The 15,558-nt window shown below is 41.0% G+C and overlaps 1 protein-coding gene across 4 annotated transcripts in view; it reads right to left on the reverse strand.

The window, feature by feature from the left end:
- LOC119730483 (dynein heavy chain 10, axonemal-like) overlaps positions 1-15,558 on the reverse strand; it is an 80,136-nt gene that overhangs the window by 57,766 nt on the left and 6,812 nt on the right. For all 4 annotated transcript variants that reach the window (XM_038203417.1, XM_038203418.1, XM_038203420.1 and 1 more), the window contains exons 9-27: positions 15,256-15,432; positions 14,335-14,554; positions 14,083-14,204; positions 13,379-13,465; positions 12,942-13,055; positions 12,222-12,365; positions 11,233-11,421; positions 10,654-10,814; positions 9,966-10,160; positions 9,472-9,598; positions 8,808-8,972; positions 8,317-8,592; positions 7,061-7,163; positions 5,419-5,597; positions 4,466-4,677; positions 3,598-3,754; positions 2,207-2,440; positions 1,759-1,881; positions 435-668 (exon numbers count right to left, since the gene is read on the reverse strand). In XM_038203417.1, coding sequence (XP_038059345.1) covers positions 435-668; positions 1,759-1,881; positions 2,207-2,440; positions 3,598-3,754; positions 4,466-4,677; positions 5,419-5,597; positions 7,061-7,163; positions 8,317-8,592; positions 8,808-8,972; positions 9,472-9,598; positions 9,966-10,160; positions 10,654-10,814; positions 11,233-11,421; positions 12,222-12,365; positions 12,942-13,055; positions 13,379-13,465; positions 14,083-14,204; positions 14,335-14,554; positions 15,256-15,432 — 3,219 coding nt within the window. The remainder of the gene's footprint in view (positions 1-434; positions 669-1,758; positions 1,882-2,206; positions 2,441-3,597; positions 3,755-4,465; positions 4,678-5,418; positions 5,598-7,060; positions 7,164-8,316; positions 8,593-8,807; positions 8,973-9,471; positions 9,599-9,965; positions 10,161-10,653; positions 10,815-11,232; positions 11,422-12,221; positions 12,366-12,941; positions 13,056-13,378; positions 13,466-14,082; positions 14,205-14,334; positions 14,555-15,255; positions 15,433-15,558) is intronic.

Consider the following 15,558-nt stretch of genomic DNA (forward strand, 5'->3'; position numbering starts at 1 on the left):
TGTATGACCGATGTACACTGTTAGTTGGCCCACAAGCACGAGTGGAACACAGAATATTGTAGTAGGCATGTGTCCCGTGCCACGATGCTGAAGGCCTTATGGCATGTGGGACACAGACCCACTACATTTTCCGTGTTCCATGAGCTAGAGTAGGACAAGCAAATTATCTTCAAGAAAATTTGACAAACAGTACGGCTGGAACCAGGCGCTGTACACATTCTTAGCAGCGGCTATCCTTTTACATGTTCAAGAAGTCGAAATAGTTTGCACATCTTAGAATAGCATGATACGCAGAGTGCGATATAGACCGTGGTGTGTGGGATGTGACACTTTTGCTCCCAGAAATGGACCATTCAAGTTTGCTTGAAGAATAATGGCAGCATTGATGCTGTGTGTCACCCTTCACAAGTTACTTGATCACAGATCCTACTAACCTTGATAATGTGTTCCTGCACGCAGGACGGATCACTGCTTCCCAGGATAGACAGCAGCTCATCATCAGAGATGAAGAAGAACCTAGGGAAGGCATTCCTCTTGGAGTCCAGGTAATCATTCAGACTCTTCTGGCATTTCTCTAAGCCCGTACTGATCATCTCTAGGTCTTGAAGGCGGTTGGATGCGTGGCAGGCATCCTTGATGCGCGGGTTGGCTACTGTCTCTTGCATGATCTAGAAACAGTTCAAACCATACTTGAGGTTGGATTTCAATCTTGTCAACTGCAAATACCTATCCAGATTGTATCTTGAGTTGTGACTGAAACCATAGATTATCAAAACCACACTGAGTTTGTGACATACTTTAGGTTATCATTTACACCATACTTAGGTTACATAGAATCAAAGCATTTTCCAAATTCATCTTGATCTATTTTGCAGAACAGAGAGTAAAGTTTGTGTGCAGTCTATCCCGATTTCATGGTTCTGCTAACCCTAAGCAATCTTCCATATTACCATAAAAGAAAATAGCTGTCAATGAATACCATATTTCAAAGCTTACAACATTTTACAGGATTTCAAACAATAGGGTTTGCGAACAGGATTCGATCCCCAAACTCCTGAAAACTCAGTACCAATTATAACCATTATGCCACAGTATTAGGCCCCCCAAAAAAGGGTTCGGTTTCTGGTCTGCGCGTGCGTCACCGTAGCCATGCGCGTCGGCAAAATTAAAAAGTTTTTTTTTCAATGTAAGATGATGTCTCAAAACTGACAAACTCACTGGTTTGACTGGAATCCTGCTGCTGCACAATTTTAACGTGTTTTTAGATGGGGTAACAATCGAGTATAAGCTTTATGTGGCCTCTCTGAGGTCCCACACATTTTGCACTAAATTTAGTCGTGTACCATTTGCAGTCATCAGTCGACATTTGAAGAAATAAAAAATAATAATAATAAAAAAAAGCTGTGTCACCGCACCACTTTTGGGGCAAGCTCCATACCAGAAACTGAAGACTTTTGTTTTTTGGCCTTACTCATGTTTGAATAAAAACCAGAGTTACAGCCAAGTTTTAAAAAGTTTGAAGTCAATTCACAAGCTATTGGAATGAAGTTTGACAAAGGCATTCAGTTGTCATAGTTCATTCCCTTTAATGTGTGGCCTGACTTCAGCTTTTCTTTGCAATTTGACTCGTGAATGACTTGTGATTTGACTTGTGATTTGACTTGTGGAACTGGCAGCAACTCTAGTAAAACCTTAACAAATTCAATGGCTACACAGAATATAAGGGGCTTCTTTATTTGGGGTTATTGAAGGACTTACTTTCTTGAAGGTTTTGTCGATGGCGTCAAATTTCTTGGCTTCCTCAGGCAGCTGTGATCTGATGTCACCACCGATGAAGATACTCTCAAGATACATCCACTTACGCTGGACGACCATCCAGACCTTGAAAAAACAAACATCAGGCAAAACAAGCAACATAAATATCCATAATACCTTAAATTTTCATTGCTGGTAAAAACTTGCTGGTCGCCAGTTAGACAAATTCCTCCCACTCCCTTATCCTTCTTGGACCCAATGTTATAGATCTCAAATAATATATAGAAAATATTGCTTGTCAAATTAATCTCCTAAGCAAAATATGCAGAGAACCAGTCACAAGCTATGACTATTACAGTAACACACATATATATGGGGAAGTGGCTTCAGCTGTTTCCATAGGCACATGTTTAATTGCAAGCCATAGTCATATAATTCAGAAGAGCCTCACCTCCAGAACTTCACCAATCAGTGACAAGCTCTTCTCCCATGTCTGCACGGTATTCAAGAACGGCCCGATGAACCGAGATGCCGACATGCTCTGTAGATTCATAGAGTTATCGTCTAAGATCTGCATGACTTCATCCACCGAGCCGAGGATGACACCTCTCTCCTGGGTGCCCTTCATGTACTTGTTGACGCTGAACTTCATGTTCTCCCAGACGTCGTTGACCTCCTTGATGCCCTGGCATGGAACAAATCATTGACATATGGTGAGCTGTTTTAACAACAGACCAGAAGTTTTCTAATTTTTACTACTAAGCTACTGTGTGGCCAACACCATAACAGGTGTGGACGGGATTACATCAGCCAATGAAAACATCTATTCAACCAGTTTTCATCGGTTGCTATGTGTTACCATTCAGCACTCCAGACTCAAGAATCATTGAGTTTTAAGAACATGTGTCTGGGAGCTAGATAAGCCTGTAGCGTTCACTTTAAGTTTCACTGTACTGCGCCTTTAACGCATCTTGTATATATATGTTACATGTAGTTCAGAGGTCAACCTTCATGCATTCATTCATGGAGTGTCGTATCGTTATTGTTCGTCTATACTAGTTTTCTGTCACACACGCAATATTTACAGTGCATTTCCTATACTTTCGCTTGGAAGTTACAAGCTAGAATCAACACTTTTCTTTACATGATTTAGTAAACATCGGCAGAGCTATTCCAGTGAGCAATCCAAGCTTCTCTCGTGGATTTTTGTGAGTGTTTAGTGACCGAACTTTGTGTGCATATTCACCACGTGAGTTAAAACCAACTCGCCCCGCATTCACGGCGCGGGCAGTTGCCCCGTTCGCGTTGCGGTGTGCATAGACTCGGCCCAGTTTTGGCTGTTTATATACTTCAACTTGGTGAGTCATTTAACTTGCAAGAAACTCGGAGTTAAAGTAGGACAGTATAACTAATTCCCACAAGCCAATGCAAAAAAATCCTGGATGTCTGCGCCTGACTATACAACCCAAACATTTATTTATTATAAAACCATCAATGATGTATTGTGTAAAATGTAGAGACATTAGGCTTCTTGAAACCAGGCTCGAAGCCAAAGGGCCTCGACTTGATTGATTGATTGATTAACCAGAAGCCAATTTCACGGAGATGAAAATGATTTGCAAAATCACACTGATAACCAGTTTGAAGCAAACATACAATTTTAGAAGGTATTAATAAACCTATATTATTCCAAGCATTTATTTTGAGTGTTTCCCTCATCCTTTTGTGAGCTTAGCAAATGTTTAGGCTTTGCTAATCCAAGAAATTAGCTCCAGCTAAAGAAAGGATTAACACACTTCAATAAAGTGTTATGATATTTTTGTCTTGATAGACACACCATACCTTCTCAATGCTCAATTCCTTGGATGCGCTAGTGACTATGTCCCCAATGACATCTTTGTAGTTGTGTAGCTCCATAGCAAACAGGTTCTCCAATGTGAACGTGTCAGGGTTCATGTCAAAGGACTTGCCTGTCTTGTTCATCAATTCCTTCCAATGCCTGGTGTGGGGGTCAAAAGGTAAAAGAGGTCAAAGGTTACAAAGATATATCCAAGGAATCAGTATGAACTCTTGTTCACAAGTACCCGCTCAAAACTTACAAAGGGAAAATTGATGGAGAACACTGGGAGGGACATTCGTAGCATTAATGTTAATGATACCCAGAAATTAAATTGATGGTAATCTGTTAAATCCAAAGTCTGCCTCCCTAAAATGTGCAGTAAGAACCCTAAAGGATGTACATTTGTTTGTTAAACAAACCAACAGAAAACTTTAAAAAGGTAACCATATCATAGAGAAGGATGAGAGAAGTGTTATAAATAACACAATTAATAACTAACTTGTTAGTTAACAATTTAATTCTTTTTTTATTCAGATATTTGAAAGTGACCTTCAGTCAACCACACAATAAACACTCCCCAGTGCTCCAGAGTTGCATCGAACAAAAAAAGATAAGATCTGGAACGATTGAGTCGACCCAAATTAATTAAGTTTTAGATAGGTAAAATTTATGTATTCATTTTCCATTGGCTAGATTCTAAAGTCATTCTGACTGGGTTCAAATAGTCTGTCATTCAACGTAGTCAATCCTTATTGTTTCAAACTTTGAGATATTCATGTATTTAAATCAAATCTTTGGAATAATGTGGTTTAATGCTACTCTGGAATACCAGTCTGAAACTGACGTGAGTTTTTGCTTTAAGATTCTGACCTTTCTCGGAGCGCTTCGTTCTTGAGATCCACAAACAGCGGGATGGAATCCTTGAACTCCTTCATGCGCCCCTCCACCATGTGTGCCGTGGAGGTACTCTTGACCTCCCGAGGCAGCTTCTTCAGGTTCTTGATGTAGGTATCGATGCCGTCTACAAGGTGATTGACGTTGAGGTTTGCCCAGAGTGTCTGGGCCCATTCCTCACGGGCAGCCTTAAGGGAAAAATAAGAGAAACAAAACTTTATTATAGACTTTGGCTCAATTTTAAGGGACTAGTAAGTACAAAATTACTCAGCAAAGTCATGTGTTTTAGCAAATCAGCAAAAATTACAGATCCCGTGTTGCTCAGCCAAAATTTTCTATGCTAAGCAATTTTCTATCTCCAGCAGAAATGTAGCAGCGAGTACTATTCATCTCATGTTTGGTTGCAGTACCCACTTCTAAATCAGATTGGAACCAGCCAGCCGACCCCGGCAAGCTCAAAGGTTGAGTGGTAAGACTTCTGCACTAGTAAGCAGGAGGTTGTGGATTCGAGCCCCTCCCGAGTAGTTAATAATAATAACAATAATAATTTGGGGGAGACGCTGAATTGCAAAGGACCCAGCCACAACGTAGTCGAGCCGAAAGCATGCAAAGGCACCTTTGGAAGCCATCCATATGACTCATATATGACCGCGGAGCGCAGCCAGAGATTGAAAGTATTTGATTTTTGCGGAGGGAGGAAAACCGGAGAATGCGGAGGCAAACCCTGGTGGTACAGGATAGAATCAGCACACAACTCTACTCACATATGGTCCGAGTCGGTAAGAAACCAGGGCCACAGTGGTGAGAAGCAAGAGCTTTACGCACTAGCCACCCAATTTGTTAGTGTTTTCTCACAAGCACTCAAACAACACTGAGTATACAGTGTTTATAAAACATCACTGATGGGGAAAACCCAATATTGAATATACCTTTTGTTGTTTGTAGATTTCATAGATTTTATCCAATCCAGTCATCTCTTTCTGTACTTGCAGCAGCTCAGGGTACATGGTGATGGGAAGATCAAAGAGTTTCTCAGCGTTAGCTAGTTCCTGACGATCCTTCTCATACATGGACAACTCTCGCTTGAAGGACTCCAAGATCTCAACACCTACCAACATACAAACACGTTGATTACAAATCATGGACTGAATCTGCAAACATTAAAAAATCGCACTGCCAAAATATTATGAAATGTCCTACTTGATTGTGAGATCTCTGCGCCTAGTATGCTGGCATTTTCAAGAAAAGAGGAATTGCCATCATTTCTTTGCAGAAAAAGAAAAAGAGCTTATTTCTCAAATACTGCTCCATATTGACCGAAGATAGTTTAGTTTGCAATCGTTTACATATCCATGAATGAAAATTATTTGTGACGAACAGGCGATCAAACCCTAAAAGGGTGCAAGTCAAAATGGACATTTTGGAAGAGAGGTCTTTCAACAGAAAACTTGCTTAATATAAGTCTAGGAAAAATGAAGATGCATTTTCACAATTTTCTCAGAACATATTATACAAATATTGAATGCTTCGAGTGGTGCAGTAAAACTAGCCTCCCGAGGTGATCCATGGACATTCTATTTTCCCGAGGCGAAGCCGAGGGAAAATAGAATGGTCCATGGATCACCGAGGGAGGCTAGTTTTACTTCACCACGAGATAAAGCATTCAATATTTGTTTTATAACACTTCACCCACAGATTCTGCTTGATTTTAATATTTTAAATTATTTAAATCTGAACACAGTTGAAATAAACTTCAATTTCAATACAAAATTGGTGGAAAATGTATTTCTCTCTTCCAAACTACCCCTTCACGAAATGTTTGAACCCAAGTCTGCGGCGCGCTCTCTTTGGAACAATACGCGCTACGCGCACACCAGCATCCATTTGCACACAAATACCGCACCGGGCCGTGGAAATAGTACTTTGGTTGCTAATGGTATAGTACTTTGGTTGCTACGGGTATAGTACTTTTGGCCCTGCACAGGAAGATAGCAAAATTAGAAAGTAACATGTGACTCGCTCTCGGCCAATCAAGACACAGAATCTGTGGGTGAGGTGTTATAATTATTTATGTATTACATTTCTTTACCCAGAGTATGCCCAAACAGTTTAAAACTGGTTTCCACTGGGGGCCCTGATGACAGCTGCAGAGCTGAAATGCTACTGAGCTGAAATTTCAACAGGCTTATTTCTAATAACCTAAAATGGTGTCCAACATCTTTACTGAAATATGGTAGACTTTAGCTTGACTAACCTACACTGAATGCACAACAGCCAAAAACTGCTGTTTGACTTTTGGTACTTGCTCAAAGATTCTATATGTACTTGACAGCAGTCAATAAGATCTAAACAAACCTTTAGAGTTCATTATTACTAACTGAAATCCAGTATCTTTACTGTTGAACAGTGGGTCCAAAATGTTTACAGTGTCTTTGGTATAAAGCTGCCTAATAACTGGCACTCACTTTTCCAATATTCGATTAGTGTATTGTTGATGGAATTTGCAATTAAGGAAACAACACCAGCTTGTGGTGAAAAACTCATACGATTTAACAAGATGATTGTCCATACCTTTGTCCAAGTTGTTTCCAACTGCTCCCGGTCCTTCCAGACGGAATTTGCTCTGGAAGTTGTTCAGCTCGGTGCTGAAGTTACTGATCTGGTCTTGTGTGATCTGAACGTAGGTAATGGAAAAAGACGGATTATTACTGTTACTGAACCTTAGCAAGCTTTTAAGTGACTAAGTAAGAATGATGTGCCATGCAAGATGCACTCTGTTATTGTGCTGCTGTAGATAGTGAAACAGCTACTTCTGCTATGCCTGCTTGCTGTTGATGCTGTAGCTGATGCAGCAACTAGTTATGATGTTGCTCCAGTTGTGGATATTGCTGTTTCTGCTGCTGCAGCTGCTACTATTTCTGCTGCTGTTAAACACAGGGCTCTCACTGATCCATATGACCCAGCCTACATCCCAGTACCGAAAAGTCGGCGCCGCCATTGTAGTAGGCAAAGATCGTATAGCACTGAGCGCAGTAGGTTGTAGGCAAGCCTTCAAAGCTGTGATGATGGCAAAAAATGTGAAAAAAACACGGAGCCAACACCCAGTTCTGGGTCAGTACGATAATGACAACCATACACGGCTCAGGTAGTGACCATTGTGCCACTTGATACAGAATTTGCAGTCATTTTACGTGAAAATAAGTCCTACTGTCTAGTTTACAACACATGATGTTGTTGCTAACCAAACGCTTGGTGGCTGATCAAGGGGAAACCGGAGTGTCATATGGTACTTTGACATCATACGATTGCAACCTATTGGATGCAGCTGCTGCTAATGTGGATACTGTTGTTCTGGCTGCTACTAATGGTACTGGCTTTGCTGTGGATGTTGTTACTGCTGTTGAACCAAATGGACGGGACACGCCACACAAACGCGTACTAGCACGTTTGTTTATGGTGTAAATCAAGGATTTTCTTTTGTTCCTCTTTCCTTTTCCTTTGTTTGTACTCAAACATTTTCGCAACAGCTCTCATTGGTTTTGTACACGTTTTCCAACCGAGGAGTCCTCAATTTGGTTTCTGTCCTCGATTTATCGACGATGTTGCACGTGTGTGTCCTTGATTTACACCATAAACAAACGCTGGATCCCAGTGCGAAGTATGCATGACTTAATGTATGTGCACAAAGCCGTAGAATCTTTTTGTGTCAGGTGTCATCAGCAATGCATTTGAATAGCCCTTCCAATGGTCCCCCAACTCCCCTTTTTTTACCCTTGAGGGGGTACTTGAGCATTGAGCCCATAATACAAAGCGAAACCTCTCCTTACCTCAGTGAATTTCTTCTTGACTACAATCAAGCTGGCATCCACATGCTTGGACTCCATGAACAGATCATCCCACATCTGCTTGATGTTACGACACATCTCCTTCTCTTCATCTGAGACCTCGATGTGGTACATCTTGAGGGTGCGGTAACGCTCCAAGATGTCCTTGATACGCATCTCAACATCTAGAGACATGTCTTTGATGTCGGAGATGATGCGAAGGACGAGTTTCAGATCTTCCAGTGTGTCTGGTGTCTTCTTGAGGTCTGTAGATAGGGTCTGTGAATTGGAAGAAGTTGTACCCCCAAAAATCTTAACACACAAAACTTACAAGAGTTCTAACAGTACCCATAAAAATTTAACACTGAATCGGTAATGTAGATATTTTTTCACTATCAGATTACTGTCTTTGTTTCAGATGTACCAAAGCAAATCTGGACTCCCATTTTCCCAATTCTGTGATTGAGTCCCTTCGCCCATGTGCCCAGACTCACCGTCAGTTCTGTGGATAGCCCATGCAAGTCTTCGCTAGCCGTATCCTTGAGTAACGTTCCCAGGGACTCCACCCATTTCTGGGCGTGGTCCTTGACAGTGTCTGCTAGGAGGCCCATGTGGAGACGGATGGAATCCTGGTCCTTGATCTTAGGCTGGTTCCCAACCTATTATGGGACAACAAAATATTGGTCAACACTGAAAGGTTGGTCTGAACATTTGAACAACTTGTTTATATGTGACTAGCTCTCCACCTATTCAGGTAAAATACAATGATGACCAAAAAAAATATCTGTCATCATATAAAAAATCCCTATTGTTAGACAAGAATTTGGATATAGACAAGACTTTGGACAAACTATTTTTTTTCTATTAGAAAATATAGAGTGACAGGATATAAGAAAAGATTGGCAACACTTGTCTTACAAGATAGTAAAGAAAACAAATTCTTTAAAATCAAGAGTCTTCACCAACAGTATAGCCATCTTAAACTCAAATGCTGAGTTCTCCAGATTTTTTTTATGCTAAAACAATATGCTTTTGAGCAAAAATGTGTACCTTCGATATCTGCTTTATCACACAATACTACATGTTGCATCTGCATCTTCATAGCCTTTGATGTTAAATTTTGTTATGAACTTTCACGAAGACTTCTATTAAACTGACCTCCTTGGCCAAGTTGGAATAGAACTGGAGCTTGTCATCGTAGGCCACACAGGTCGGCTTCTTAATGGCAAACTTCTCTAACATGATGGTCTTATCTAGCTTCCATAGAGGGCGGTATCTCTTCCATCTAAAACACACCAACACAAAATAGTCCTTTAAGAACAATACTCTTTTTGCATGGTATGTTCTGTCGCAGTTTCTAAGGCTTTGTCACTCAGTTGGCAATACAAATTAGGAACCCACACGAGCCAAAATTGCTTCTACATTAAAAAAATGATGATTTGTAAAACCAAAAAAGGAAAAGAGACAGATACATCTGAAATCAAAGATCCACAAACACGCTGGTGCCTCTGATATGACAACCCATTTACACTCAACTATACACATCTCTCTTGGTACCAAAACTAGACTGGTGCCTCTGATGTTATAGCCTAATTTATACCAATCTTTTATCCCATCCCCCTGGGTACAAGACCAAGATGGTCACCCCTTACCTGCTGAGGTACTTAGAGTGGCTAGTCAGTGTTTTCTGGATCTGATTGGAGCTCTGCACCACGAGGTCGATGATGCTGCCGTCTGCCGAGATGTCAGAGAAGAAACTAAAGATAAGCGGCTCGTCTTCGCCTTCCACGTTCTGCGGTGGGGTCTCGATGCAGGTGCCATGCATCCAGCGCACAAAGTTCTTAGTCCTTGGATAAAGTACATGGCATGAAATACAAAACATGGGTAAATGGGGTTAAGCTATTTATGTTCTATCGAACTTTGTTGAGACAGGATGATCTGTGGTGGACTTGTGATGACCTACAAGGAGTTGTGAGGACTTGTAAGGACTTGTGACAGACTTTTGATGGACTTGTGAGGACTTGTGAGGACTTGTGAGGACTTGTGATGGACTTGTGACGGACTTCTGAGGACTTGTGACAGACTTTGATAGACTTCTGAGGACTTGTGAGGACTTGTGAGGACTTGTGATGGACTTGTGATTTGATTTGTGAGGATCTGCAAGGACCTGTGGACTTGTGAGGACTTGTGATGGACTAGTTTGTGACTTGTGAGGACTTGTAATGGACTCGTGAGGACTTGTGATGGAATTGTGAGGACTTTTGATGGACTTGTGATTTACTTTTGAAGGACTTGACTACAACACTGATTAAAAGAAGTTTTGCCAACGTTTATTCCTACCCTTCAACGCAGTCCCGGACACACTGCATGCTCAGCTTATAGATCTCATTAGCTGCTGGTACCAAGATGATCTCTGGAGCCGACAACATGGCATCAATCTGAAACAGGGGCTTGTCCGTGATCAAGGCGTTGTTGAACTCAATCAGATTACGAGATACCAGCTGTAGAGAAGACAGCAAATCAAAATAAGAAAATCCGTTTTGACAGTTCATATCAATAATGAATGCACTTTGCACGTGGGCATCACAATGCGCCCCACCCCACCCACTTGCCTGTGCCCCAACCCACTTGCCCATACCCCTACCCACTTGCCCGCGCCTTCAAACCACTTGCACGTGCCCCCCACCTATGTGCCCGCTCCCATCCCCACCCCCATCCCCCACCACTTTGCCCTCCTCCACTCACCCAAGTGTGTTTTTGCCTGCAATCGGGGACCCCCATTTGTCCCTCTTTTGTTTGTACCATATGTTTTGTACACATCGCCAAATTGGGGACCTTCAGGAATTGGGGCCCCTATTGTCCTCTATTGTTCAATGTCCCCTAATGAATGCAGAAACAAACTCACCCATATCTACCTACCTTTGTCAATGAGTCATACACCCTGCGTTCCCAGTAAGCATAGTAAGCCTGCAGCCTGGGTGATCTGCCTGTGTTGGTGTGGACTACCAAGCCTTCCATCTTGGTGAGTAAGGGTCCGATAGCACGGTACCTGCGAGCCAGTTGCTCAAAGGTGTGTATGCGCTCACGCTCAATGTGGTCATAGTATTCCTGAAAGGGATGAAAAAAAGTCAGGCATTTTACAATTTCATTTCAAATTTCTCATTAAATGCAAGCGATACGTAGACCAATCCCAGTACGGTATTACTTCTATCGCGAAGGCCCCCTTCAATGGCGAAAGCATTGTGCTAGCTATTGTTCAGATAATCCATCACGGGACAGTTGCTTTGTACAATAGCATGCACAATGGTTTCTCCATTGAAGGGGGCCTTGAAGGTGTACAGTGATTAAGTGCCCGGTTTCGTCTTACAGAACAATGCACAGCCCATATCTCTACTAACTTGCATTATATCATGGGTGAAAGTCACAATTGTTAAGATGTTGTTACATGTTTTTACTCTAGTCAACAAGGGTGAACAGTTCTTGAGGTTTTGACATGTTTAATTTGACCATGAGGTTGAAAATTGGCCGGAAAATAATTGTTGGTTCACTGTAGCAAGAACACCTTCCGTTGTCTTAGTACGGTCAATCTATGAAATGTTTTGAAGGGCATTACTATTAATTCTATCCAAGTTTAAAGATAACTCAGAAGTCCAAGCCTAATACAACTTGAGATCATTGTTTTGAGTTGACAAGAAATAAAGGTGGTAAAATCAATCCATATGTGTATAAAAAGGCTTCGTTAGTGATGCAATCTTAATAGATAAATTTCAAATTAGCGAACAAAATCAACTTCTCAGTGTATCTGTTTCGCAAAGATTAAAGCATCGACAGCCTCCGCTTGCGAGCTACTTTGAATTTCATTCATTTGAGGTGTTCTAGACACCTGTTTCTAGACACCTGTCTTGTACCTTGCAACCAGGAAATATTTGCCCCTCCATCTGGCTGACAGGTCCCTTGAACAGGTTGGCATGCTCCACTGCCTTGAGTCTGGCATCAATGTCCTTGGCATTCTTCTGGATCTGATTGACGAGTGATTCAAACTTCGAGATGGCCTAAAAAACGATGAACAAATGAAGAAATTAAAGTTCGACATTTGAAACAGTAAGAAGCAACTTCTTCAAAATATGGAATATTTCAGTCTTTAAAGCTACTCCAGAGTCTCATATCAATACATAAAGTTAGCCTGTCTGGAACCCAAATCTATTTGGATGGAACTATGTCCTCCTGATACTCTTTGGTTCTGCATAACTCTGGAATACCATCCTGTAATAGGTCTTAGCTTTTGCCAAACGAGTGCAAAGTTGGCTGGTTCCCAGTCCCTCCAATATATTTTGATCAAGACGGTTGGAAACCACTTGTGGATCGTTAACCTGCCTAGTCTTATGCACTTCACAAGTTTTGCAAAATCACTTTTGCCCATAGAATTTGCGCCCACACTTCAAATTCCTTTGAAGTCATCTTCTGTGGAGTATGGATAACACTTCAAGTCCCTGCACAATTCTTTTGTGTGGTTAAGCTCAGGGCAAGCAGGCAGACTCGGTCATGCTTCACTGCTCTCCACAGTGCTGTTTTTGGTGCAGTGACTTCCCACTAGGAGGGATAAGAGGCAATGGGTAGTCCATTCCTACCTGTTCACAGCGAGTGATGTAATCCGTGATGCCTAGAGAGTTCCAGTTGAGGCGTTTGTGGCCAGACTTCAAGGTGCGTCTAAGATCCTTGAGATGCTCGTCAAGTAACTGGGTCTGCGTGATACAGAAAACCAGACAAAAATTACAGGCAGGTCAGAAATCCTACATACATGTACATGTAACATGTACTTTTCGTGCATTTAAAAAAAAATTGAAGCAACACAATTTCTCAAAATCTTAAGTAGGGTGCATTACAACTAACCTGTTGAAAGTTTCAGCCCATTTTGAGAAAACAGAAAATATATTCACAATTTTTGGGATCTCGTAACTGGATTCCCTTGCCTAAGCCTGTAATAATTGTTTTTGGGCATCTTTCTTAAAACCACTTTCAGTAATTGTTATCTTCTGAACAGTTTGGAAGTTACGTTTTAGTTTACCTCAGCATTATTGATTGAGCTAATGGCTGAGTGGTATCTGCCCAACATGTGCCTCAGACCGTCATTCCATCGAAGGTACTTATCTTCCTGAAAATGAAAAAAAAATCACAGAATACTTTTTTACAAACAAAGCGAGCACAGTCAATCTAAAAATTCATTCAGACCTACATGTATATATATACAATAAAAATTCAGTAATTCAGCCTTATTTAAATGAACGGGCCTTATGACTCATGCCAAAATTTATTTCAAAATTCTGCAGGTCCTCAACGTTAATATGACAAATAAAACAAATAATTTTAGTACATTGAACATTTCACTTGAGTAACATGTCTTATTTTTCAGAAACATTGTTTATCTTTAACCTTATTGTTTTACTAAGTACTGGACCAAGTCTGCCAAAATCCATCAATCACACTGCTTCCAATGCATGCTTTGCTTTAGGCCTCCAGGCCCAAGTCCATTATACTCCATCAATATTTAGTCAAACCAGGCCTGCAGGACCAAGTCCCCCAAAATCCACCAAAAAGGGGGGGGGGGTGGATTTTGATGGAGTTGGGGAGGTTAGGGATAATCAAACCCTGCATATGATGATTGATTGGTTGATATGATAACCTGCAATTGTGTCGTGGTTGCGAACTTAAAATGAAATACTTCACTAGATGACAGAAAAATTGTGCTTGATTTTGCATCTTACTACTAACCTGTAATGCAACATTGCGAGCCAGTTCAGGAATGGAGAAGCCTAGCTGTTCCATGTGTTTGGTCTCAACAACGATCTCAGATAGTTCAGGTGCAAAGTCTACTACATACTTCACATCTGCGCCTGTGTTCAACAGACATTCATTAATAACATTAGGCAACGTTGTAAAACATGTATTGTTTTAGTTTAAACTGTTAACATGCATCAGAACTAAACAGCAAATGAAGTGAAATTAATATGCTACCATTCTCACCATGCATAGCATGATTGCTAGCTGAGCTTCCTCCATTGCCATCCATATCATTATGAGCGGCAGCCACCACCACTGCAGCGGTGCTAGGAGGTGGCTTAGTGAGCAGGTTCCTCTTCAGTAAGCCAGGTAAGATGCCTTCTACGTACTCCCGCCATTGCTCATACTTCTTCTCCTCATACTCTCGCATCTGTCGGGCCACACCTAGGTACTTGCTCCGAGCCTTGAAGGAAACGGAAAATTGGAATTAAAATTAGTGGATCATAAAATAGGAAGAACACCTTAATTCCTAATTAAGGTAATTTACAAAGATGAGGATAAGGATCAATAGAGGTTGAATTTAGTAACAACTTAAAAAGACGTACGATATATCATGCAGTTTTTCATTCACTAAACTAAAAACTGAAATCAAACATTAAAACTTTTTGATAAAAAAACATGGAAACTCAAGTTGATTTTGTTTTGAGTTTTTGCTCAGTTTTTCTGCCATATTTTATTTTCTTACGTCAACTATGTTTCATTGTTTTCAAGGCATATAGGATAATTTGCATTTCATGACTTGTGTTTGTTTCCAATAACACCACTCAAAATCAAAAGAACAATGTTTGAACCCAACCTGCTAAAGTTTCATCTCGGTGAATATAGTGAAAACCATGCACAACCTTTTGATCACGAAACATGATTTTGTCAATGGCACTCTTTATTTCCAAAAATCAGTCATTTGACTGATGGTTGGTATCACCTTGAGTTCTTGATTTCTTCTTAATGACAGCAAGTCACACAGAATAATTTCGCAGGCTGTTTAGTACCAGTATGATCTTTAATCAAAGTAAGTTTTTTGACAATAAATCGGTAGGTTACTTTTGGGAAAAATGCAAATAATGCTATGGGCCTAAGCTTTTAATGCAGCATTCTTAAACCTACCGCTTTGCCATATTCGCTGGTCAGCAGGTCCTCCATACTCTGGAAGCGGATGATAGTGTGCTTGATACGATGGAAGAGAGACCGCTCCCAGAAAATAGCGCCCCCTACAGGCGGCTGGTTCTTGGAGACAGGTGGGTTGTCCTGGTGCTGCTTGAATAAAGCGTTGACTGTATCCACCTGTGGAAGAAAATATGTGCTATTAATCATTACTGGTCACCATGCCAACTGATCGTTTTCGGAAACTACAGTTAGGTCATAAATTCATGTCCTACTAAGACCAAAATGTTAGACCCTCTATTTTTT

Source organism: Patiria miniata, unplaced genomic scaffold (genome assembly GCF_015706575.1).
Source record: "Patiria miniata isolate m_02_andy unplaced genomic scaffold, ASM1570657v1 HiC_scaffold_22, whole genome shotgun sequence".
NCBI lineage: Eukaryota > Metazoa > Echinodermata > Asteroidea > Valvatida > Asterinidae > Patiria > Patiria miniata.